Genomic DNA, 26,342 nt, shown 5'->3' with positions numbered 1-26,342 from the left:
TTTGTTATGAAATGTCTCTCCTGCTCATTTATTTGATGGAGTGCACAGTCAAGTAAAACCAGCAACAGTGCCAAAAGAGGGGTAGGGGCACAGTGCACGTGTGTGTGTGTGTGCACATGTGTGTGTGTGTGTGTGTGTGATACAGTGGTGGGGCTCTGTAAACCTCAAACTGAAGTTGCACTCTGGTGTCACTGACGCCCAGCAGAAAAGTTCAACAACTCAAGGGTAAAAAGGGTCAAGTGTCGGTTCATTAGTTCAACTTGTCAGAGAGGCAGCTGACAGGCAGCAGCTCGCACCGACAGCGATGAAACAACCTCAATGTGTGGTCAAACCAAATGGGGCTGAGGTTGAATATAAAGCAACTCTATTATCCTGCCAATCACACCTCAGCTTTGTCCCCTCGGCACCTCTGACAAGGGCCATGAGGTGATGAACCATCAAAGGCTGTCGCTGTGTGGTGTGTGTGTCATCGTTTGCGACCTGTTTTGACAGACACCTTCAGCCCTGTCTACACGTATACAGATATTTTTGATAATGTATATTTTCCTCCATGATTTTGGCCTGTTGTCCACTCACAAACTCAGTTAAGGTCCTTAAAACTGAGACTCTGTAAATGTCTTCTAGATGCAGATTTTTCAGAACTCCGGTTACTGTGTATCTGCCTGGATGATGACATCATCTCCTAAATTCGCACATATGTCAATTGTTGCTTTGTGTAAGGAAGCGACACAAAGAGCCCGGTCTCACTCCGAAGCCGTCAAAATCCAACACTTAGGCAGTGACTTGCAGCGTCATAGACCAATGAAAAAAGGCGTCTTTTAATGTCAACATGATACTTGGTTGGTTGCTGTTATAGTTTAACGGTGCCTGGTGGTGTCAGGGGGAAATGCAGTGGGACAAGGACGAAAGTTAAGACAGTGAAAATCCAACTGTGGGCGAGCAGGTCCAACAAATACCGACTTTCACCCGCGAGAGTAGTGTTTGCATCCCGTAAGATTCTAATGCCAAACCGTGTTTTTGTTGTCTAAACCCAATCGTGCTGTTGTTAGGAAAAAACGTCAAGTTGTGGTGTTGTACCGACATATTGCATTTATTTTGAAAGAGACTGTATGTAAACGTTAAATTTCCTGTGAAAATAGAAGTGTACTTTGAAAGAAGACAATGCAAGTAACAGGCAGAACTTGACATGGTGTCCCAGAGCGTCAACAACCAACACACCCTGGGTACCTTTCACATCATATGTGGACGTGAAAAGTCCATGACCAAAATGTCAACATGTGACGAGGTCGGAGTGTGAATGTGTTGACACAAACAATTACAACAATGTGGACTACAGTTTTGTTTACGCTGTATCAGCACTGCTTGGTCTAATGACTACATTTAAAGGTCCAGCGTGTAGGATTTAGGGGGATATATTGGCAGAAATATAACATAATAAAATAAGTATGTTTTCTTGGGTGTATAATCACCTGAACATAAGAACTGTTGTGTTTTCATTACCTTAGAATGAGCTGCTTTTATAGAAAAAAGGTTAGCACAGATTAGCAGGTGCTGGGCTAGCGGCCCATCTGTGACGAGCTGAACAGCGTCGGAGAAACACTCATCTGTAACTTGAAACTGCTTTACTTTGTGGTTTGACCGGTTTAAATCACCAGGGCTTTCATTTATAAAACAATGCGTAGGATCCATACATCCAAAATGTAGGTATGGACAAAAGCCAAAAATGGCATGTGTCAAAAAATATTTGACAATTTCTACAATCAGGTTTCCACCTCATTATCTGCATCTCTAATTTCCCATCTCCAGAATGTTTGTAACCATATGCCAAAGTTTCTCCCATCAAGTCTGTTTTTATAAATCACAACTTTTGCGTCAAAAGTGGCGTATGCCTCTTTCAGGCAATGTTTTGTGGGTATGCAGTGTTTATAGATGAGACCCCACGTCTGTTTGCTGTGGAGACAGAGAGCAGATAAGTCAGATCCTGGCAAAAACCTCCTGAACAATGAATAGTAAAATAAATTCTGACCTGGGGAAGTTTCAGCTTGTTGCTGTTCCCAGTTCTCATCATAAGATGCCACTTAGTCCCCCCATATCTTACACACTGTTCCTTTAAACTTAGACCTGCTGCACCACTTGACGGACTCGTCAGACAGAGCCGTCTGCTGTACTCAAAGTTATCTGGTCTGCCAGAAATTCTGGTTTTTGCTCATCAGACCTGCTCAAACCAACAGAAGGTGGGACAATTTCTAGACTGGGAGGGTTGTTGATGAGGAGTGGAAGGAAAACTTCCGCATGTCCAAAGCATCAAACCTATTGTTGAGTGAGTTCCTTGCTCCTTTTATCGTAGGGGAATCAACGGTAATGAGCTCACCAGTTGTTGTGAGAAAGGTAACCGTAACCCCGTGCACTTCACTATATTCGCAACAGAAGAAGACTGTAGAGGACAGCTTACGACGGCGAGCGTTTCCAGTCGTTTCTGCATTGTAGTGTGTTATGAAGATATTCTAAAATGAAGGTCATGTGGACAGATTTGTGTTTTAACTGAGGAGGAAAATATCTGCTTTAAAATTATCTGTATACGTGTGGACATGGCCTTGGAGAGAGCGTGTGTGTGTGCGTGTGTTTAAGTTGACTTATAACATGTTTTTTAGTTGTTCATAAGGCTACATGTTCTGAATCTGCTCGACTGTCACATTAGAGCAGCAGGTTTGGACCGAACTTCACATTCCAGTCCGAGGCACGTACAAAAATAGAGTGTGCACTTAAATATATACAATACATTGATAAATACAGTATAACAAACAAATGTTGTAGTTCATAAAAATACAAAATCAACCTTTCAAAAAGGATTACTTGTGCGAAAGTTGCAACAACAGTAATGTCATATGCAAAGAGATAGACCGAAAACAAATACTGTCTGAGGAAGGAGAGACTACTTTGGGACTTATTTGCCCTACCAAGTCATCTTCACTGTTTCTAAAACCCCCTCCTGTATTTCCACTGTATCCCACCTCCCCCTCCTATCGGGAAGAAAATTGTTCAGAACCAGGATCAATCTTAGAGTAGATGCTTTCACGTCTGACACACAGGGTGCTTTTTAAAAGACCTGCTTTTCACCTCGTCCCCTGCAAAGAAGTGAAAAGGTAATTGCTGCGAATGCTAAACTTACACCTTGTTATGATTGCCTTTCAACCGTTCTTTATGTTTTTTTTTCCCTTTCATTTTTGCGGTATGCCAAAATGCTGCAGAATGCAGGAGTCAAGAAGGCAGTGCAGAGAGGGGAAATCGTTTTAAGACCTTTGGGACGCAGCAGATGCCTTTAACATTAGGAGGATATTTAGAGCCGCTTCTCTCCCGCTCCTCTCTCATGGTAGTATTGCAGGGAGCTGCAGCCCTGCTCAGTATGTGTGTGTGTGTGTGTCTTTAGGATATTAAATAGTAAAGGATGGGGATTAATAATGGAACCTGACAGCTCATCTCCGCCTTCTATCTGCCTGACTGTCCCCCCAATCTTCCCTTCCATTCCCTCCCTACCTCTTGTTCCTGCCTCTCAGTTTCTAATCCGCTGCGTCTCTCTCTGGCTGTGACCCTCCTTCGTGCTCCTTCCCTCCAGCTCTTTTGTCTCTCCCTCTCTCTGTCCCTCCCTCTCTCAGGGCCCTCGGTCTTTCAGGGTCATGTCAGGAGAGTAGAAGAGCACGTTGGTGTCATCCTCGTCGTCATCGCTGAGGTCGACCAGGTCAGCCTGTGTGTAGCGCACCGCCCCGGGGTGGTACTCTCCAATCCGAGTCTTGTCACACAGCCGCGACTGCAGAGCCAGCTAGAAAACAGAAACACACACACAGTTTGAAATTAAGACACTCTGTTTGTACTGGTGTAAAGAGCACACAAAGCCGGCTAAGATTTAGGAAGTATCTTTTACTCTTTGTTCTGGCCATCCATTCACAATAAGCTACTGTGTTAAGGCTCTGACAGACAAAGATAGTGGTCGGCAGTCGGTCACTGTTGGGCCATCGATGAGCATCTGTTGCCCTAATCAGTGCGATGTTACCCGCACCGTTGTCCTCCATCGGCCCCCATAAGCTTTTTTTTGGTCGAATCAGCATATTGAATCATCAATGGCAAAGCTGGTCAGTTATTTTTCTTTAGCCACTGAGCTCTTGAAATGTTTCGTGATGGTTTGTGTTATTGTTCACTGGCGCTCGGTAAATATGCTTTGTCCTTTATTCACTGGAGATTGTGCTGTTAATGAGCTAACTGGCTAACTAGCGTCAAGACAGTCTCTGGTTTCTCGTTTTGAATGACGAAATACAGACTACTGCCATCTGCCGGTGTGAAGTGTTATTTCCCCTCGCAAAGGCGCAGAACGTACGTACTGTTTGGCTGTTGGCTGTAGCCTTTGCAGTGTGTTCATGTGCAACTTCTTGGCTGAAACACAGGCAACTTCAGCCGACGCAACAGTCGGCTGAAGTTGCCAGTAGTTCTCTGGAGTCGGTTTGGTGTTTCTGAGCCTTTACACACTCAAAAACAGTCTCCTGGGTTGATAAAAATGAAAACAATGGCCATTCACACATGCCAGCCTAAGCTGTAGAGGTAAGACCTTCGAAAAACATCCTGGTGCTGCACACCACAATTTAAGACTGTCTGTTCACCATTTTAAATGAATGCGCTGGCTAAACTGTGTTAGCCTGAACCTAAAATAGGATGGTGACAATGACATGGCTGTATAGTTAGCTAGTCTTGTTGTTAAACATAGTGTCAAATACCATTCACTGTTTTTTCAACTGAATGCAGTGCCATTTACTTTGAATCTTGCTAGCTTAACATTACAGTATCTCACATAAGTGAGTACAACCCTCCAATTTTTGCAAATATTTCATTATATCTTTTCATGGCACAACACTATAGAAATGACACTTTGATATAACTTAAAGTAGTCAGTGTACAGCTTGTATAGTAGTATAGAGTTACCTTCCTCTGAAAATTACTCAAAACACAGCCATCAACATCTAAACAGCTGGCAACATAAGTGAGTACACCCCACAGTGAACATGTCCAAATTGTGCCTAAAGTGTCAATATTTTGTGTGCCAACCATTATTATCTAGCACTGCCTTAACCCTTTTGGGCATGGAATTCACCAGAGCTCACAGGTTGCTTCAGGAATCCTCTCCCACTCCTCCATGATGACATCATGGAGCAGATGGATGTGAAGACACCTTGCGCTACCCCACCTTCAGTTTGAGGATGCCCCACAGGTGCACAGGTGAGTTTAGGGCTGGATACATACTTGGCCAGTCCATCACCTTTACCTTCAGCTTCCTCAGCAAGGCGGTTGTCATCTACAGTTATATCAAAGTGTCATTTCTACAGTGTTGTCCCATGACAAGATATAATGAAATATTTGCAAAAATGGGAGGGGTGTACTCACTTATGTGAGTTACTGTAGCTTTCTGGCTCAAAGCTGAACCAAAGGATTCTAAGTGTGGATGTATTAAAAGTACTGAACGCAACGTTGAAATGCGGGGACCCACTCATTCCTATGAAAGTTGCTCAATGCGCATGACACCAAAAAAGACACTGGGGTAAGACTTCCCCAGTGTAAAATTATCTGGATCTTCCACATCATAGAGCAAGTGCACAAGCAGCTAACTCTCCTGGCCAAGCCAGCTACTTCAGCTTAGCGCTCTGCTAACTTGAATGGGGATAAAACTCATTTAATCGTGCGGCACTTCTAGACTTTAGAAATGTTATTGGACCAAATTGATTAAATCCTGATAGTGAAACGAGTCATTTTGGGAGGTTGTGGTGCTCAAAAAATGTGCCCACTGACTTACAGTTCCCCCCTGAACAATGTACCTCTATGGGAAAAAGTCTGTTTGAGCCCCATGGCATCACTTGACAAACCCAGAAGTTGTAGTTACACAGTTTGGCCACTACGTCAAATTGACTTCAGTGCTCTGCACACTTCCTGGGGGCCTGGTTCTATGAGTTGAGTGGACTAGAAATATTTCCTAAGTCGTACTGAGTGTTCATCCTATTTACTGGAGCAGTGAAAAGAACCTTAAGGGATAGTAATGATTGCTCCAGCTTTAATGGCCGGTATACACTGTGAGATTTTGGGCTGTCCCAGACGAAAGATGACCATCGTGGGAGAAACAGGGCGATATCTTTGGTCGTGGCTCTAAAACGGTAGTCTTATGTCGCACTGTGAGACATGTTCAAGGACGGCCATTGACAACATCTTGCGACCAAAGATAACCTGAGATAAAATTCTGACAGTGTCAGAAATTTAGGATGACTATCTTACAGTGTGACAGCTGCTACGACATACGTCTACTAATCAACCAATAGAAATGCAGCACAAAATGGCACAATGGTCACCGCGACACCGGGACTAAACCCAAACAAATGATCGCTTGCCATGGAGGTAAAATGAACAAAAAGAAGTCTGTGGAACTTCCAGAAAGAGGAAAGTTTGGTGGAGCTGTGGCAGCCGAAGCCTTGTTTATTGGATGTTTCCTCCAGTTGCTATCATGACCGCGAGAAAAAAGACGCTGCATGGAAGGAAATTGCGGAGGAACTGCAACTTCCAGGTGAGCAAGCTACCTATGGTGGTGCAGATGGATGACGTATGCTGATGCAGTGCACGCTGATGACGTTGCATATTGACGTACGTTGTAACCTGCGATTCAGTAGTAAACGGCCATTGTACAATCTGCACACATCAAACTTGACGTCGTACCAAAGTTTATTAGATCCACGTCTCACAGTGTGTCATGCAATAGTCTTATAAGATTGCTAAAATCACACAGTGTATAGAGGGCATAAGGTAAACCGTCAGGTGTTCCAGGGGAAACCAGATTATGGCTTTGTGAAAAAGTTTAAATTCTGATTGCAAAACACATGAAAATATACATTATTGGTCTTCATTTCTGTTCTTTGGCAAGTGTCCATTGTCTAAGCAGGATAATGCCCTTTGATGTGTCCATAATCAGGAATTAATGGCCTTCCCTTCACCCATTAATGCCTGATAATGGACACCTCGTCAGGCATTATCCCTTACATATAGGTGATCGTCACAGAGAGCAAAAGAGGGCAAAGTGTTTAAAGTAAAGCCGAGATTCAGCAGATTAACAAGGCTGTGTTTCTTACTCCTCAATACATGATGGCTGTGACACACAGTTTTGATGTTTACTGGCTGGGCAACAAAGACGAGATCTGTACACAAATTGTTTCTTCACACATAAACAGCATTTTTAAAATTAGCTGGCTGAGTGTGGACGTACTCTTAAGATTGCAGCGATACCGAGACATATGGGGATTGCTTTTTCCTGCATACACACAGAAGAGTAAGAAGAAGGAGAAGTGAGAGGTGAGCTCATTGCAGAGCCACAGGCAGTTCAAGCTGTATGGCTAGAATGCAGATCAATATCAGGGAAGGAAAGAGTGAAAGAGGGGGGAGAGAGGGAGAGTACACAGGTGGGAGGGAGATGCTACACAAAGGAGAGCAGCAGAAATAATGTAAGAGAGATAAATGCCAGAGATGCTGTAACAGGGTACGGTGAACAGAAGAGACATGGGAACAGACACACATACAGTGCAGAGAGATAGAGATAGGCAGAGAGAGGGAGGAGAAGAGACGAAAACTGCTGCGGAAGAAAAGAAAAACAACAACAGAGGACGAGATAAAGGAAAAGATAGGATAAGAGGCAGAGAGGCAGTTTACATGCACACAAGAAACCAGTTTACTGACAAATCTGGTTAGGTCAATTAGTCGACACATTTATGTTCACTGCAGTAACCTGATTATTGTAAATCTATGTATACACGCAGCAGGTCAGTAATCAGAAGAGGCTGTGTAAGTTCAGTCAAAGTTTGAGTTGCACACTCTCCAGACTGCGAAAGGCTTTTTAGCACAGCAGCAAGAGGGAATGGGTAACCCTGGTTTGCTTTAAATTCTCACAATTCAATTTTCAATTCAATAAAAAGAAAGAGAGCATTATTTTTAGACTCTTTCTCCAAACCATTCACTCATGTTTGTAGTCGACTGAATTTCAGTATGAAACATAACTGGCAGTTAAGTAAGTGAACTGGTCTTTGAGAAGGTCACTGTCTGACCAAACTGAAAAAGCAGAGACAAGTGTGTGGGAGTATAAAGCTTTTTTCATGTGGAAAAGTCAACTGCAATAATTTGGAAGCACGTTGCAGTCTTCTGTGTGAATGAGAATAATGAGATGGGAGGGTTTTTTACTGATTACCACCACCGGCTTCAGTGTTTATGTTCTTTTCTGTGCTCTGGAGTCAGACTGCTCTGCTGTGCTGTTATTAACATTATATCTCCATTGATGGAAAACACTCTGGGTGTTGGTACTGCTTTGTTTTGCACTAACCAATCGTAGCGCATGACTTATTCATCCCATCAGTGTCATTTTCAGTTGACATGGAAGCTACTTTTCACAGTTTTAAAAAAATATATATAGGGATTTAGGTCATTAGGTCTAATCGAACCTGTACAGCTACATCACAATTTTTCTGCTGCAATTTTTTTGTCAATGTTAGTAGTTAGCTAACTATAGCCCTGTTTCCACCAAACATCTTGGTCCCATTTCCATCAAGCAGTACGATACAGTTCAGCTCAGTATGCATTTTTTTCAGTTTCCACTGTCAAAAGTTGTGGATGGTACCAATGGAACCGTTCCTAGCACACAGATCTGGTACTAAAAGGTGGAGCTGTGAACACTGCAGTCCACTGTGCAATAGAGGACGGTCACTCTGCTCAGGGCTGAGTTGTGCCTGGTTTTGGGGCTCATGTAACCACTGTTCATACTGTGGAGAGTTTCTATAAAATGAAAGGATGTTTTGGTGCCTTGCAGCAGCTGGAGTCTGAGAAAAAAATAACTAGATTCACTGGGCCGACTGCCGGCAACTTAAGGTGGAACATTTACTTGTGATGTTACTCAATGCATGGTTGACGACGTGAATCAATCAGCACACCCTAAATTTCCCTGTGACAACTTTGACATTTACTTCAGTTTTTATATGACATACACTTTTAGTAATGAGTGGATCTTAAAGCTTTTATATATATTGATTTTGACCAGATTAAATGAATTGCCTACATCCCAATCCTCACTTGGAGAAAAAAAACAACAAAAAAAAAAACATTGCAGAGCTTGCCTTAGAAGGACTAAATGCACTAACACGCTATTTTTAAATATTCCATGGAGAGAGACTCTCACTGCAGCCTGTTTGTTTTTGTTCTGAAAATGTTGGCGTGTAACTCCGTTCTACGGACGATAAACAAGGTGTAGACTTCCATCTGTGTCACCGATAATGAAGAAATACAGTGAGTGCTGGACGGAGCAGTGAGTGACAACAACCCCGCCCACATTTAAGAGTACTGTAACACAACACACAACAAACACTAGGGTCTAGGTACCATGTCTGAAGGGTAACTTTTGGTTCCAAAGGTACTATACCGAAAGTGTTTGGTGGAAACAGGGCTTTACCCTCCGAGCACAAAGCGAGATCAGCCGCTATATAACAGGGACAGTAAATGATTGTTATTGCCATGTTATGCCTTTGTTACTGTTTATAAAGCACTGCTGACGCAAGTTATGTGTCACACTAGAGGCTGACGCTGTTGTGTTATATGTCACACTGAAACGGCTCTTTTGATTCCGCGGTGCATGCATGCTGTCTAAAAATCACATACTGGAGCAGCATGATGCCACCGTTGTTTGGTTCTGTGTAAAAATGCAAAGGCGGCATAAAGAAGGGACTTTGTAGCGGTCCTATAGTGTGTAAAAAGGGCTTCAGACACAAAACACCAGAAAATAAGGCCTGGGTTGCAGAATACCAGAGTTCCCATTTAATGGTGAATATGGTGAGAAGGGACCGACAACTCTTTCAGTGCGTATGAGGCATAGGAGAAGTGTATTAAGACCTGAGCCAATCCCTTTAAACGCATGTGAATGCACCGCAGGCAAACAGCACGAGACACAGAGAGAAAGGGAGACACAGCGAGTGAGCTCGAGGAGGCAGGGTTAGGCGAGGAGGGGGGTGGGGGGTCTGGTACGAAAGCGCAGATTTGTTGCGTTGAGGGAGGAATGCTTTAACGCTGTTACAATCCCCACCACCACCACCTCCTTCTCTCCCTTACCCCTCCTCTCCACCGCCAATCTCACACCTGATGTGTGGGGGCTGCTGGGAGTCGCATGCCAAGATGAATAACAACCGGCTGTTAGTCACGATAGAGCACGAACACACACGCCGCCTGTCTCCCTCTCTTTCTCTCCCCGTGTCGTCTTCTTTCTCACCTCTTCTCTCTCTGTTTTCCTCTCTCCGACACACACAAACAGCGTTTTCTCTGTGATTTACGAACACATTGAGATTCCATTTCACTCCTCTCTCCCGACTCACCACAGTGCAACATTGACATTTGGGTTGAAGGTCATACCACACATTCGAGTCTTCCACATTGTGCTCATGACCCGCTATCAGCGGGGTTGGTGACACTGAGTAGGTGACAATATGTGTGTGTCTGCGTACGTGTGAAAGAGGACCACAGAGACTTTTTTTTCATGGTTCAATATCAGCTCTGGCTCATATCCGCAGATACTGTCAATGTTTGTAGATTGAGACAAATCTGTGGAGAACTGTATTGATTGTGGTGTTTATTGAAATGCATCCACTGAGGTTTGCGGGTGAAATATAAAAACATCATCCGTCTGGTAATTTTGTCTTCATTACATTTCCCTAAAAGCTCGATTTGTGAAAGCAATAAAAAATGAAAGTCTTAGTGATTTGTAATTCCACTCTTTAAATAAGGGGATTTTGGTATCAGACCCAACAATTATTTCCTGTGTAGTTGATTCGTGAACACCTGTGACAGATGGTACCTGTCAATTTGAAAATTTAAGTAGTCTAATTACAAATTCTGCAGCGAGGAACTCAGAAGACGGCTAAAAACTTGGTTAGTTTTGCAGGATTACAACATCACTTAACTTAAACTCATAAGCAGTATGAGGGCTGTTTGAACTCTTTATTCTTACAGTGATTATAAAATACATAAGCAATGACTATTATCAATTAATCTGATTCTCGATCAGTCACTTTGTCTATAAACTGTCAGAAAATAGTGAACCAGAATTTCAGCCTCATGGTTGTATGCCTCCAAGAACCTGTTAAGTTGCAGTTACAATTTGCATCCATGTCTGAGTAAACACGGATGCTTCACACACCTTCCCCCGGCAGCAGAGAAGATCTATAAAATCAACACAGTTTGAAGGTGGACACCCAAAATGAGTGTCACCAATTTATCTGACCAAATGTCTCCCCTTCTGTTTGAAGCATAGTATAATGGCCTAAAAAGTGTTTGTGCAGAACACTATGATGTCACAGTGAAGTTGACCTTTGACCTTTTAGATCGAAAATGTCATCACTTAATTTTATCCCATGAGACATTCAGATAAAAAAAAAAAAAAAAATCATAATGAGCATACGAATGTCTGAGTTGTGGCTAAAAACATGTTTTGTGAGGTCACAGTGACCTTTGACCACCAAATTCAAATCAGTTCAACCTTGAGTACAAATAGATGTTTGTGCCAAATTTTAACCAATTCCCACTAGATGTTCTTGAAATACTGCATTAACAATAATGCATCAGAGGAGGTCACAGTGACCTTGACTTTGCCTGCCAAATTATTAGTTCATCCTCGACTCAAAGTGGATGTTTGTGCCAAATTTTAACCACTTCCCTTAAAGTGTACTTGAGATATCCTGCTCACGAGAATGAGACAGGTGCAAGGCCATGGTGACCTTGACCTTTGACCACCAAACTGTTAGCAGTTCATCTTTAAATCCAAATAGATGTTTGTACCAAATTTGAAGAACTTCCCTCAATGTGCTCTTGAGATACACTGTTCAAGAGAATGAGACAAGTGCAAGGTCACAGTGCCCTTGACCTTTGACCACAGAATCATGAATTCACCCATGATTTAAAATGGATGTCTGTGCCAAATTTAAAGAAATTCCTTCAAGGTGTTCTTGAAATATCCTGATTGCAAGAATGACTGGCTGCAAGGCCACAGTGGCCTTGACCTTTGGTCACCAAATTCTAATCAGTTTATCCTCCACAAATAGATGCTTGTGCCAAATTTGAAGAAATTCCCACTAGGTGTTTTTGAAATACTGCATTAACAAGATTGCAACAAACAAGGTCACAGTGACCTTGACCTTTGACCTCCAAATTATCAGTTCACCCTTGATTTAGCGTGGATGTTTGTGCCAAATTTAAAGCAATTCCTTCAAGGTGTTCTTGAGATAGCCTTTTCACGAGAATGAGACAGGTGCAAGGTCACGGTGACCTTGACCTTTGACCAATAAAATACAATCAGTTCATTGTTCAGTCCATGTGGACGTTTTGTGGAAAATTTGAATAAATTCCTTCAAGGTGTTCTTGAAATACTGCATTAACAAGAATGTAATGGACAAGGTCACATTGACTTTGACGTTTGACCACCAAATTATCAGTTCATCCTTGACTCAAAGTGGATGTTTGTGCTAAATTTGAAGAAACTCCCTCAAGGTATTCTTGAGATATCGTGTTCCCTAGAATGAGACGGGTGCAATGTCACAGTGACCTTGACCTTTGATCACCACATCTAATCAGTTCATTGTAAAGTGTATTTGTGCAAATTTTGAAGAAATTACCTCAAGGCATTTTTTGAGATATCCAACAATGAGAATAGGACGGACAACCCGAAAACATCTTGCTTTCAGCCACAGCTATTGACAGCATAGAGGCATAAAAATGCTGATCAGTTTCCAAGAGCCCAAGTTAGAACATTTAAATTACTTAACCAACAGCAAAAAACTCAAAGATATTCAGCTTCCCAACAAATAAAATTAATAGGGTCAGAAATATTCACATCAGTGGATTTTTGGCATTGGTTTGTTGCCAATTAATTTTCTGTTAATCGACTGCTTGCGTCAGTTGTTTATCAGTATGAAGTGGTTGCTTCTACTGCCAATACCACTGATACCTTGTCTACACCAAATACTCTGTTCCACCATTTTTTAAGACCTTCACTTGCCACCTCATTATAGACAGACCTAATTTATGGGTGTGTACACAAAAGTCACGGTTTGGATCATAGTCGGGTTTAGAAGTCACCGTTTGGTGGAAGTTGAGTACAGCAGAAATAACACCAAAAAGTATATGGATACAGATCTTTTCATTAAATTTGATCAAACAGTCGTCTAAGTGTCAAAGGACACAGTCCTCTTGCTGGTGACTGCAAATGCGTCCCTAACAACCTCCAGTGGAGATTCTCCTGGTTGGATCACAATCCGTCCCCAATGCATTTTGGGTGCATTTACATGTGGTCAAGCACCATCTGACAGCAATCTGAACACAGCAACGTTGTAAGCTGCAAAGGGAGTCTTAAGCCCCATTTCCACCGGGCAGTACAGTATGGTTCAGTTCAGTTTGGTACGATTTTATTCCGTTACCACTGTGAAAAGTTGTGGATGGTACTAATGGAATCATTCCGTACCGTCCCTATTTTTGGTCCCCCCTCTGTTGGGGTACCTAGCACACAGATCTGGTATTAAAAGGTGGAGCTGTGACCACTGCAGTCTGTTGATTGGTCAATTGAGGACGGTCACTCTGCTCAGGGCTGAGTTGTCGCTGGTTTTGAGGCTTGTGTAACCACTGTTCATACTGTGGAGAGTTTTATTAGTAAACTGTAACTATAAAATGAAAGGATGTTTTGCTGCCTCTCACAGCAGCCGGAGTCGGAGTAAAAAATAACTTGCACGAGTTGACGATGTGAATCCATCAGCACACCTTAAATATTCCATATGACAACTTTGACTATAAATTTAGTTTTTGGACGACATACACTTTTAGTAATGAGTGGATCATATTAATTTGCATTAGACTGCATTACATGAACTGCATATGTTCTAATCCTCACTCAGAGGGGAAAAAAAAGCATTGTGGAGTGTCATTCCTGTGGGCTACACCAACACTAAACCCCTGAGCTTGCCTGAGAAGGACTAAATGCACAAACTCGCTATTTTTAAATATCCCGTGGAGAGAGACTCTCACTGCAGCCTGTTTTATTTTGTTCAGAAAATGTCGGCATGCAGCCTCGTTCTGTGGATGATAAACGAGGCGCAGACTTCCATCTGTTTCACCAGTAATGAGGAAATACAGTGAGTGCTGGATGGAGCAGTGAGTGCTGGATGGAGCAGTGAGTAACATTAACCCCGCCCACATTTAAGGGTACTGTTTGTGGTGGAAACACTAGGGTCTAGGTACCATGTCTAAAGGGTTACTTTTGGTTCCAAAGGTACCATAACAAAAGTGTTTGGTGGAAACAGGGCTTTAGTGTTTTGGTCAAAAAAATATCTGCAGAATGTGAATGGAAGTGTTACCAAGTCTGACCTAGCCAGATTGGCACAGCAACCTTTATGAAAAATACCTTGGGGGCATATTCAGACACGATCAACATGTTAAATTCCAAGCACAATGATTTGCATGTCTGAACGGGGCTACAGATGTATGTGTGCATAGCTGTTGTACCTGCATGCCAGTGGGGCTCAGTAGGCTCCACCAGTCCCTATCCAAGCCAAAGACAAAGGCATTGGCCAAGCCGTGGAGTGGTGCTGACAGGACGTGCAACAGCGTGAGTGAGAAGGATGGATCCTTTGGGTAGAAGGCATTATGGAGCCTGTTGGAGGAGACAGGGAGGGAGAGACAGAAGTATTGAGTTCATCCATTAAAAAAAAAAAAAGTTGTAAATAAAGAGACAACCTGCAAGAGAGCTTCAGGGGTGAGGATGAAGTAATTGAAGGAGAAGTCAGAAGAAGTAGAAAGGCAGGAAACAGGAAAAAAAGGGGAAAGACAGAGGTTGATAGACGGAGCGACAGAAAGGGAGGGAGAGGACGAGTGAGTGACAGACTGAGGGACAGGGTGAGAACGAGAGGTAATGAGAGCGAGCAGCAGAGGCAGAAAAAGAGAGGGAGAGAGAGAGGAAAAGGGGAGGGCGAAAGAGCGAGTGAGCTTTATATCAGCGTTTAAGAGCCCATTAGGCAGCGTGAGACGGCTGGGCTGACACATTCTTGGCTGCCGCCTCGACAGCACGCAGCACTTTACAAGGACAGGGAGAAGTGTAGCGCTCAACTCCCTCCCTCTGCTTCTCTCCCCTTTCTCTCATCTCAGTTTCCTGCTTCTCCTGACCACAATTTCACCGTCCCATCTCTATCTCCTTCTTTCTCATTCTGTGCACGTTTCCCACACACTGCCTCAACCCCCTTCTACGATATCTCTCCAGTTCCTTTGCTTTCAGTTTCATCTGTCTGGATATCTCATTTTCATCTTGACTCATGAGGGCGATCCACGATTCTTTTCTTTTCAATCCCCCACCCTCTGCCTATTTTTCTGGAAGCCCGGGGCATGACTAGAAGCAGAACCTGATATTGTGTGGTGCGTCTGCAAACTAATGGCTGCCTCCGAGAACGATGCTGCTCAGCCATTAACCCTGGATTAACCCTGTATTAGCACTGCTCGTTGGGTTAGCCCGCCGCTAATGTCTTTTATTGATCTATTAGCGAGAGAATCAAACCGCGCACAGCTCACAGCGTTTTCCCCACGCACGGTGGTCCTGGGTTTGGTGTGCAGAGTGAACTAAGTGGCCGCAGTGGTTGACCTCAGGGTCGGGAATGTCATCCTCGAGCTACTCGTGCCCCGCAGGGAAGGAAGATACAAAACCAACCATTTGAGGGAAAGAACCACTGTTGTGTTGTGGTTACGAGAAGTTACATGAGACACCACAGTCACTCATCTGCTCGTGATTGACAGTCAGAAGATGAGACAAGTCTCCAGTTATTTAAAATTACTTTCTTGAAATCTTTGGTAACAGCACAACTGTTGTGTTTTGAACTATTGTCCCCATTAATCACTTCACAACAGTGTTGCCAATAGTGTGACATCACTGGACTCAGCACCTTGCACATCGCTGAATAAACAGGCCTGGGTAGCTATAGAGACGCCAAGCATCAAAACATCAAAATTTTCACTGGTGCCCAACAACATCCAAACTCAAGTGAGATATGTTGCTGTTGTTGTTACACCATTGTGACAGTGTTACTGCCGATTCCACTGACCCACAGCAAGAAAAAATGAAACCAACTGCATCAAATTAAGTAAGACAGCGGCAGCTTGCAGTAATGTTAGCAACAGATTTGTGTAAGCATGCAACAATAACTGAAACAACTATTTTGCACTAACGTCGGACGATGTCTACCAAATTAGCATATAACGATGTCCACAGTGAAACATCGTAATGGACAATGTCATTGTTGTTAGGGAAGATAACCACCACTTGAACCCAATAAGGGTGTAAGGATCCATTGATCTGGGATACTCTCTCATTTTCAAAGTCAACACACAGTTCATTTTACTTAACCCTGAACACCAAAGAAAACAGCAAGTCATTCAGATTTACCGGCATGGTGAAAAATTATGTAGTGTAGTCCCTGACGCTGTCAAAGTCAAAATATTACCCTGTAAGTTATTCATATTCCTTCCATCTGTAAGAGGCCACCGATCAAAAGAATTAAAATGGTTTTTCATAAGAATTAGTCCAAGTTATGAGTATTGTTTTAACAGGATTAAGTGGTGTTGTGTTGGTATGCCGGGTGCCGTAATCCTCAAGTGCCATGAAACCAGTGTCATATTATAACATACAATTAATATGTCATTCAAAGCCTAATTTTTACACAAGTAATAATTGTACTGGTTCCAACTAACAATTTGATCACAATTCCCATTTTTCATGATGTTTGTGCAAAAGGAATTAAAGGCCTGTCCCAAATATAAGCCTGTTGAGTTCAGTGATTTAAGCAAATAATAGCCTGGATTACAAAGTGAAGCATTACTGTAATTTTCTAAACTTACCGGACTGTTCTAGCTGTTCTATTATTTGCCTTTACCCACTCTGTCATCGTATCCACTTTATGGATTATTTCTAAAAAGTCTGATTGTGTAAATATTTTGTGAAAGCACAGATAGTCAACACTACAATATCGTTTCAATATCGATATCATGTTAATTAGTAAACAAATCATAATATTTGATTTTCTCCATATCCCCAAGCTCTATTTTCAACACATTTAAATGAGTAACAGATAAGAAAAAAAAATCACCATATTGTCGGTGAGAAGTAACAAGGACCAACATTTTACTTGAGGTAGAAAGTAAGTCTAGTGTATGGGATTTAGTGGCATCTAGTGGTGAGATGAAAAGTGAAAATGAAAAGTCCTCCATGTGCCGAGCTTGTGTGACAAGTATGATAGCCGATGCAAAAACATGAATGGCCTTATCTACAGCCAGTGTTTGGTTCGTCCATTCTGGGCTACTGTAGAAACAACATGGCAGACTCCAGGTAAGAGGCATTGTCATGCTCTAAATGTAGATAAAAACGGCCCACTGTATGGTAAAATTATTCTTAGTTTCAGGTGATTATAAAGTGATGAAAGTATGAATATTATATTCCATATAGCCAGTAGATGCCTCAAATCCTTCATACTGGACCTTTAATTTGAAGAAAAACTAACACTATCACTGAGTTTAGGCTACCAATCATTTTTGAACATGGTGTCATTTGTTTGGTGTAATCATACAGAGAGATCGCAATGAATTTGATAATACAGTGAATGATGGCTGGGCGATATAACCTCAGATTCATAAGATGATGAAATGCCACATTTATTTCGGTAACTATAAATGAAATCATATCTATTTCAATGTAACAGAGCACTGACACTTAAAGTAAAAACACTGTTTCACAAATGTTTCAACATTTAAACCGGCAATATTACATATAAATCTTTGCAGTTTTCTGCCTTTACTTTCTCTTTGCCATTCAAGCATCATATGATATGATAAAGCTCTGTTTCAGGTGTAGGAGCAAACTGCTTGTGTTTAATATCAAAGCTGCAACTATTTTACGACCCTGTTAACATTAAGCTTGATTTCGCTCTGTAAGCCAAAGAGTGCCCATATGCCCGACAAGGTCAACGTCTTTTTTTTTTTTTCTGCATCAGCTTCTCCTCATCTGCACCGGTGTGTCCAAGTGTAATTCCTCCAACATTTGGGTCACTAATAGATTTAGACTACCAGGTGCTCATAGTTGATTACATCCATAAAACAAAAAGGTGGAACGATGCCGACTCCACTTCCTCTGTTATGAATGAACTCACACAAAGGTAACAGGAACCTGCCGACCGGCAGTAATCGGCTGTTTGTTCTTAGGGTTAGATGTGATTTGTTATTGTGCTTTCGGATGCACGCATGATAGCAGAACTAGAAATACCGTGCGCATATATTTAAGTGGTAGTGCATGTAAAATTTAAGTGGTGCGCATAATTCTCACCTCTACTTGCAGCGGTTCATGTAACTTGGGGCAGAAAATATTGTGTGCAAGGCTGCTAACTCTTCAGCATTGACCATGACACACACGATTGACACTTTACGTCTCCATATTACTGAGAAGCTGCTCAAAATACTCCTATGACCATGTACAATTTGAAGTAGTTTCACTCTGCATTACTGTAATTTTGGTTGGATAAGCCCCCGTCAAATAAACCAAACTGTGTAGTAAAAAACATTTTGGTGCATATGATTTTAAAAGTTACAAAGGAAAAAGTATTTCAAGCCTTGTGATCGGCTGTCCGACGGAGAGAACTGACCAGACATACTGACATGATTTCAGATGGCTTAAGTTCTTGTAAATGTTTGGTTTCTTGCCCAGCACTCTGAAAAAGCTGCACCTTTAAATTACAGGTTAGAGGCTCTTTTACTTTGTCAAACCAGGCAAGCACATCATTATGATCTTTTTTTCCCTTTCCTTTAAAACCCAGTGAGAACTGCAGGTGAAAAGCACAGAAGATGATTATGGAGATTCGTCCACAAATCTGGTTATAATCCCCTCTTATCCTCTTTTGCAGCACGAGGTTGCGAGGTTTATTTGCTACTAATCTGACTCCATTTACCTTCCAACTACTGTCTAAAAAGTTGTGACAGGAAAGAAACCGGAATCGGGTTGGCCGGAGGTTTGAGACCGACCTGTAATGAAGGCCTACCTGTTTTAAGTCATTCAGGGTAATGGTGTCAACAAAATGCCTAAATGCAGCTTAAAATAAAACCAACAGTGCGGCTAGTGGAGCGTAGAGTGGCGTGTCCTGGCACTTGTTGAAGTAAGGACCATTTCAGAGCGACGCTGCCTATTTTCTGGGTTAGCCTACTGCTGTATCTCCGAGGACCAGACCAGCTGCTGCTCACATTCATTTCACTTCCCATTAAAGGTGAAATAAATCAGGAGTCCCCACACAACCTCCTTGGAGACGCAGGAAACACACACACATACATGCGCTCAGAGGAAGTCGGACACATGTGGACACGCATAAACACACACATCACTGCCTGCGTGCGTAGAGGTGTGTACATACAGTATAACCTAGGTCATATGCATTGAGAATGTGAGGTGGAGAGGAAATGCAGTGGATGCGTGTTTGTGTGTGTGCCTGTGTGTGTGTGTTTCTCTGACAGCGCAGCGGTGAGAGTGAGTGGGTCTGTGTGAAGGGGGGCTATTTCTGGCGTCTCATTTTTTTTTTTCCTCCTGCTGCCGCAAAGAAATGCGATCGGCGTCCGGGAAACGAGAGCTGGCAGCAAGCAATCATCTGCCTGCCACACACACACACACACACACCAACACACACACACAGAACCTCGCAGCGCCGAGCAACACGCGCCATGGCAACGGAACAGCCGCAATTAGAGGCGAAGAGCCTTTCCCCTCCATCGAGGGAGAGACGGAGAGCGAAATGAAAGGAAGAAAGAAAGAGCAGGCGAGGGAGAGAGAAAGAGAGACAGGAAGAGGGGAGGGAGGGAGGAGGGGAGGGAAGGAGGGAGGGAGGGGGAGACGAGTGTCAGAGAAACAGCACCGCACAGGAAGGAGAGAGAGGGAGTGGAAGAGGAAAGGAGAACACGATAAAGAGGTGAGAATGTGCAAGAGTGAGGCTGCGAAGGGGAACAAGGGCCGAGAGCGATGGAGGAGGAGGAAGAGGAGGAGGAGGAGGAGGAGGAGGAAGAGGGCCAGAGGAGTGAGGCTGAATGAAAAAGACTAAAAAGCAGAGGAGGCAGAGAGCGAGGAAGAGGAGGAGAGATATCCAAAAAGACAGATTGCAAGACATGAGCGAGACAAACAAAAGAGATTACGTGCGAGAGAAACCAAGATAAGGGGGGGGGGGGATAAGAGGCGAGGAGGTTAGATAGAGAAAGAAGGGAGAGATGGAGAGACGGGTGGAGGCGTGTGGAGGAGGAGGAGGGGAGAGGGGGCTGTTTCTCCTGTGCGAGCCGGGCTAATGAAAGATGAATGAGGGAGGCAGTAGTGGGAAGGAGAGTGTGGCTGCGGGCGATGCCTGGCTGAGCTGCTGTGTGTGTGTGTTTGTCGGTGGTTTGTGTGTGTGCGGCGCAGTCGAGTGAGACTCACAGTCGGCTGACTGGTGTTGGACAACAGGGATGATATTGTGTATACTGTATGACTCAGGAGCAAATGGTCAACAACAATAAACACACTCAGACGCTCACACACGCATAGAGGTAGACATATGTAGCGTTCAGTCGGCGCCTGCTGCCACCTGTAAGCATCAAGTCAATCATTAGCACTCGTGCAGCGTCTCCGAGCCTCGCTCACTTATTCAGACCTTCCATCTATCATACTGTCAGTCACTCTTTGAACCTGTCTCTCTCTCTCTCACCCTCCGAATCCTGTGCAAAATCCTTCATCCGCTGCCTCTCCCCATCCTTCCCAATATCCCACCCTGCCAGGCTGTACCACTTTCCAGCCATCAGTTTCCCTCCCGTCAGAGTTCACCTTCTCTTTGTCTGCCTCTAATTGTTGTGCTGAACATCCTCAGAGCTGTAGGAGAGGTGTGCTGTAACAGCGTGGACGAGGGCGGCCAGACGGAGAAGTCATCCTGACCCTGATCGCACTTCTTCCTCTCTCCGACTCGCTGCCTGACTTTTTTTTCTTCTTCTTCTTCCTCCAGACGAATCACATGCTTCACAGTGCCAAAACAAGGCCCTAGTGCTGCCCGCGGTGCTGCTGCTGACAGCAAATCTGAACTTTTCTCTGACTAAAAGGGATCATTCTGCCAAAACGAGCTTAATCCCTCGACTCTGTGTAAGGTCAGAATGTGATTCAATGGGACTTTTTTTAAACATCTCTTTATGTTTGGCTATGTCCTGATACGACAAGGCATGGGTAACTTACTGCAGCCGCTATCATTGTCAGCCTTCATTTCTGAGAACAAATCACTGCAACTATGGTGCACTATGGGGGTGGGGGAGGGGGGGTGGGGGTACTGAATGAATAATGAATGAATAATTATTTCCAAAGCATCTATTCACATGGCATTTACACCAGACATTGGTGTGAACTCAATGAAGTTACACAGATAAAAGAAGCTGTAACATTTCAATGCATCAAAAAGTTATGTGCAATGAAGTGGAAGGACACAGGATAAAAAGTATTGAACACACTAACTGAAATATCTTGAATAATTGGTGGTGAAGCCTTTGTTTGCTATGCCAGCTTTTAAGGTACTTCCTGTATAAAGAAATCAATTTCTCACAATGTTCAGGTGGGATTTTTTTTCTTTTCTTCCACACAAACTGTCTTTGAATCTAGAAGATTCTGTAGGGATCTTCAGCTTCTATGCAAATGTTTTTTAAGGGTGCTTTCAGACCTAGAGTTGTCTTGCTTTGGTCTGAATCAGGGACTAATTTTCTCACAAAGCTGTATAATTGCCTAGAGTTGGTTCGTGTTCTCACGGCAGCATTTACAAACGGACCAGATCAAATGCCTCGCTCGAGAAAGCTGCTCTTGATTGGTCAGAATTTCCATGTGGGAAAAATCCAGGAAGTAAAGCAAAAATTGAAGAAGAGTGCACCTGCAAGATAAATGTGACACTTTCTAATGTCACAATGGAGGGACAACTACGCAGGTTGATTTTAGCGCTGGTCATCGTGGACTATATTGCTGTCATTGTTCATTTTAGTCAAACCACACAGTTTGAAAACGAGGCGCGGCTCCAACTAGAAAACAATGTTTTGATGCATTGGATGTGCTGAATGTGCATATTAAGGCAGTACAGGAGGAGGTGCACATTAATAATCCTCCAGGACTGTAACATGCTCATGTTTAACCCAAACAATGTGTCATGTGACTGCAGTTGGTTCAGATCCAGGTCGGAACACGTTCTCACCACAAACGAACCGCACCAGAGTTCGTTTGTAACCAGACCGAGACCACCTCTTCAAGAAGGTCTTGGTCTGGTTGTTTTGGTGCGCACCTGAGTGTGATTGCTGTGTTCACACCTGCCCAAACGAACCGCACTTAGGGGGCAAATGAACTTGAGTTCAAGTGAAAGAATGCCACAAGATAAGATGCTCTCTTTTATTATTTATTTCTTACTGATCTTACTTTCATATTTGCACAACTGTATCTTGTACATTTGTATGTTTATGATGGTGTTTTGTGTTATGTGTTTGAATTTACCTTTGCTGGTTTTCAGATAAGTCAAAGACAAATTTCCACTGAGGTGGACAATAAAGGTTATCTTATCTTAACTTAGTCTTCAGAAAGCTTTTAGGCTTATTAAGATGATTTTAATGCACCAGAAATTAAAATTTTAAATTAATTTCCAATCACTGAAACAGAATTTTAACACCAAAAACAACAAACATTTCTCACCAACAGACACCAGGAAACAATAACTAGAAATCACCACAGTTCATTAATGTCTAATTATGCTTCACGATGCTTTGGGGCATGATAGCCTATTATCAAATTTGAACCAAGTAGAATCCACTTAGTGAATTCAAATCCTTCAAAGCATGATCAGATCCACAGAAACAGAGTGAGAGAAGAACGGACATTCCCATTCAAGTCAACTGAGCAGAGTACGGCCATTTTAATGCGTACCGAACTCACTCAGGTGAGGTTTTGCAGCAACGACCAAACTGAGCAGTATGTTACTTTTAGAATATTACCGTAACTATTATTCTCCTGTTTCTTTTGTTTAATAACAAAATTATGATGTAACATTACTGTCGCTGCCTCCGACATCAAGTGAGAGCTGCTGCTCAGTGGACACCTGAGAGGATGAGAAAGACCGTGGGTGATAAACAGCACTTAGATCAGCATATTTTCACATCTAAATCAGAGAACCAAGGGTTTATTTCAACCAAACGAGAGCTGGCGATTGTTGAAACAGTGGAAGAACTAATTAGATGACTAACAAGACTAACTAAGATGTTTTGGTGCTTTTTATTTTGCTTCTGTTGAGTTTGAATGAAGTGTGTGTTCACGATGAGCTAACAAGGCAATTAAGCAAACATCAGTCTAGGTTTGGTGAAAAAGAGAAACTTGGATTGGTGTATGTTTGTATTTTTCTGTTTAATAAGGAAAACAGGTATAAAAATCGGTCAAAATGACATTCCCAATCTACTCAGTGTGACCCCACTAACATGTATTGTCACTATAAAAACTTAAAACAATCGCCATTTTCTTTTGTGCTAGTTAAATGACAACAGCAAACAGTTCAACATCCCTTTAATTTATTCCATTCCTACAATGGACAATTCCTACATTTTTTTTGTTTTGTTTTTTTTTAACTCTCAACTACTTTAGGTCAGCTGTGGTTCAGAAGGTAGAACAGGTCGTCCACTAATCAGTCGATCTTCAAAACTATCGTTGAGCAAGGTACTGAACCCCAAACTGCTCCCAAAGGCTGTTCAATCACTGTGTGAGTGTTTTAAACTGAGTAGCAGGTGGCACCTTGTGTGGTAGCCTTGGGCACCAGTGTATGAAAGTGTGTGTGAATGGGTGAATGTGCTTGTAGTGTAAAAAGGGCTTTGGGCGCTCAGATGACCAGGAAGGTGCTGTCTTTGTGAAGTCCATTCACCATTCAAAAGTTGTAAGCCACAAAGTTAGAAATAACTAAATTTTTATGAACTCAAAGATTGAAAATCATTCAGAAGAAACCCTGACCTGCCGATACACTGTTTCCAAAGGTTCTGCTGGTTGTTCACTCGTCTATTGTGCATGTGAGGTGGCCTTTGGGACAGTAATGACAGAGGACAGGCCTCTCATTGTCCGGTGACAGCATGTGATCCTCAGCCACTCAAATGTGCATAAAACTCTAATGCTTGTAAACTATCTGCAAGAATATGGTGCTCTCCATGGATATGGACACGTGAATGATCTACTTTGATCAAAGGGTCAACATGGGGATTACTGTCACAGCTACGGGTATGACTCCCGTTATACACACACCCACAGACACACAGTGCAAGCACACACAAACACACATCTTTGTCGATCCTCTGCGCGAGCAAATATTACTGAAATCAGGCGGACACGCACAAACAGGCAAGCATGTTGTGCAGAAACAAAACACACACACAAATATGTGGACGCATGCACACACGCACACCTGCACGAGTGCACACAAACACGGACAGACAAAGAGGCACACACACAGACCTTGGGGAGCAAAGCGGCTAACGTTCACCAACAGAATAAAACCCAAACAAAGAGACATCCTGTTTCCTGGAACACAACACCACTCAACCCTCTGCGCTGGAAACAGCCAGTAAACACACACACATACACACACACACGCACAAAATCAGTTCATTGTCCGTCGCATGTGTTTCCTTGCGCCTGATTCATGTACCACCGTGTGTCTGTGTGTCCAGCGATGCCGCTGGCTGTGCCTTCGAGTGTTGGTGCACGTGAGTTTATGCTGGAGAGTGGCTGCGGCCAGAAGTGTTTGTGCGTGTGTGTGTGTGTGACAGTGAGAGAGAGAGTGAGAGAGCGGAGGGAGAGCAGATGATAGAGTAGGCTTTAGCGATTCCCTGGAGTGTGAGGCAGCGTTTACGGCACTCTCAGAGCAGCCAGAGTGATGAATATTTAAAGACGCGCCTGAAAGAGCAGAGGGAGGGGGAGCAGGGTTGTGTGTGTGTGTGTCTATGTGTGTGTGTGTGTGTGTGTGTGCATGTGCATGCATGTACGTGTTTGTGTTTGCGTATGCCTGTGAATATGTGCACATGCCTAAGTGCGTGTGAGGGACGTTATCTAGTATCTCCTTTGCATGTACACACTATATTCATGTATATACCTTCATATGCCTGTATGTAGTTTGAGTGTCTATATAGGAGTATATGCGTCTATATAGCTTGTATGTTGGTGTACAGGGACTTGTTTATAGTTTATTTGCCTGTATACGCATCTCTACGTCTGTCTATGGGCATGTATGTGTGCCTGTGTCCTGTGTGTGTTTCAATATGAGTATTTCACGTCTGCATATTGATGTACATGCATGCAAATGTACATATATACATATATATATATATATATATATATATATATATATATATATACACACATATACACACACACACACACACACACATATATATATATATTATACACACACATAGACACACACACACACATATATACAAATATGTATATATATATATATATATATATATATATATATATATATATATACACACAATATTAAATCCAGAGCCTTGGTATGTGTGTGTGTGTCCAGACTCAGTGCAGGTGCCCACCCTGTGTGTGTGTTTGCACTTCACACAGCCCTGTAGGCCAGCTCTCTGTCTCGCTAAATGGGGATGAATAGCAGAGCGTCGCCGCTGCTCAACGGGAGACGAATGGCTACGGGGCTCTCCGTCTCCAGTTACACACCGATCACTGCCCGAGACGCAGAGGTCCAAAGCGCACACACACACACACACACAGGCGCACATGGTAGGCATGGTCATATATCCGCAAAAATATTATCTGGGACACATGGCCACATGTGGCTAAGCTATCACACAGGCAATCAGGGTGTTCAAAGAGCATGACATCTGACACTACAGACGTCTTTGATTTTGAGGATTTTTGTTATCTGTGTGTTAAAAAAAAACACACAAAAAAATCTTAACCCTAAAACAGATAACTTCTCCCAGTTAGAATTCAGTCAGTGTTCATCACTCTGTAGGTTTTTATTGTGAGCTGAATTATCCCCAGATGTCTCGTTTTCTCCAAAACAAACAGACCTGGTGATTTACACTGGTAAAAACACTGAATAAATCAGTTTAATGTTACAAATCATTTTTTCTCTGAAACTGTTTGGCACGTCGCCGACAGGCTGCTGGCCCAGCACCTCACAATGTGCGCTCACCTATTT

General features: G+C 42.9%; 1 protein-coding gene across 2 annotated transcripts in view; it reads right to left on the bottom strand.

Moving 5' to 3' along the window:
* Positions 1-26,342, bottom strand: part of si:dkey-100n23.5 (cyclic AMP receptor-like protein A) — a 76,215-nt gene continuing 49,873 nt past the window's right edge. For both annotated transcript variants that reach the window (XM_049593620.1, XM_049593619.1), the window contains exons 12-13: positions 14,593-14,740; positions 1-3,817 (exon numbers count right to left, since the gene is read on the bottom strand). In XM_049593620.1, the coding sequence (XP_049449577.1) occupies positions 3,650-3,817; positions 14,593-14,740 (316 nt within the window). In that variant the 3' untranslated portion in view covers positions 1-3,649. The remainder of the gene's footprint in view (positions 3,818-14,592; positions 14,741-26,342) is intronic.

This window comes from Epinephelus fuscoguttatus, linkage group LG13, assembly GCF_011397635.1.
Source record: "Epinephelus fuscoguttatus linkage group LG13, E.fuscoguttatus.final_Chr_v1".
NCBI lineage: Eukaryota > Metazoa > Chordata > Actinopteri > Perciformes > Serranidae > Epinephelus > Epinephelus fuscoguttatus.
The sequence above is the reverse complement of the archived record's forward strand: the minus strand, read 5'-3'. Positions and strand labels throughout refer to the sequence as shown.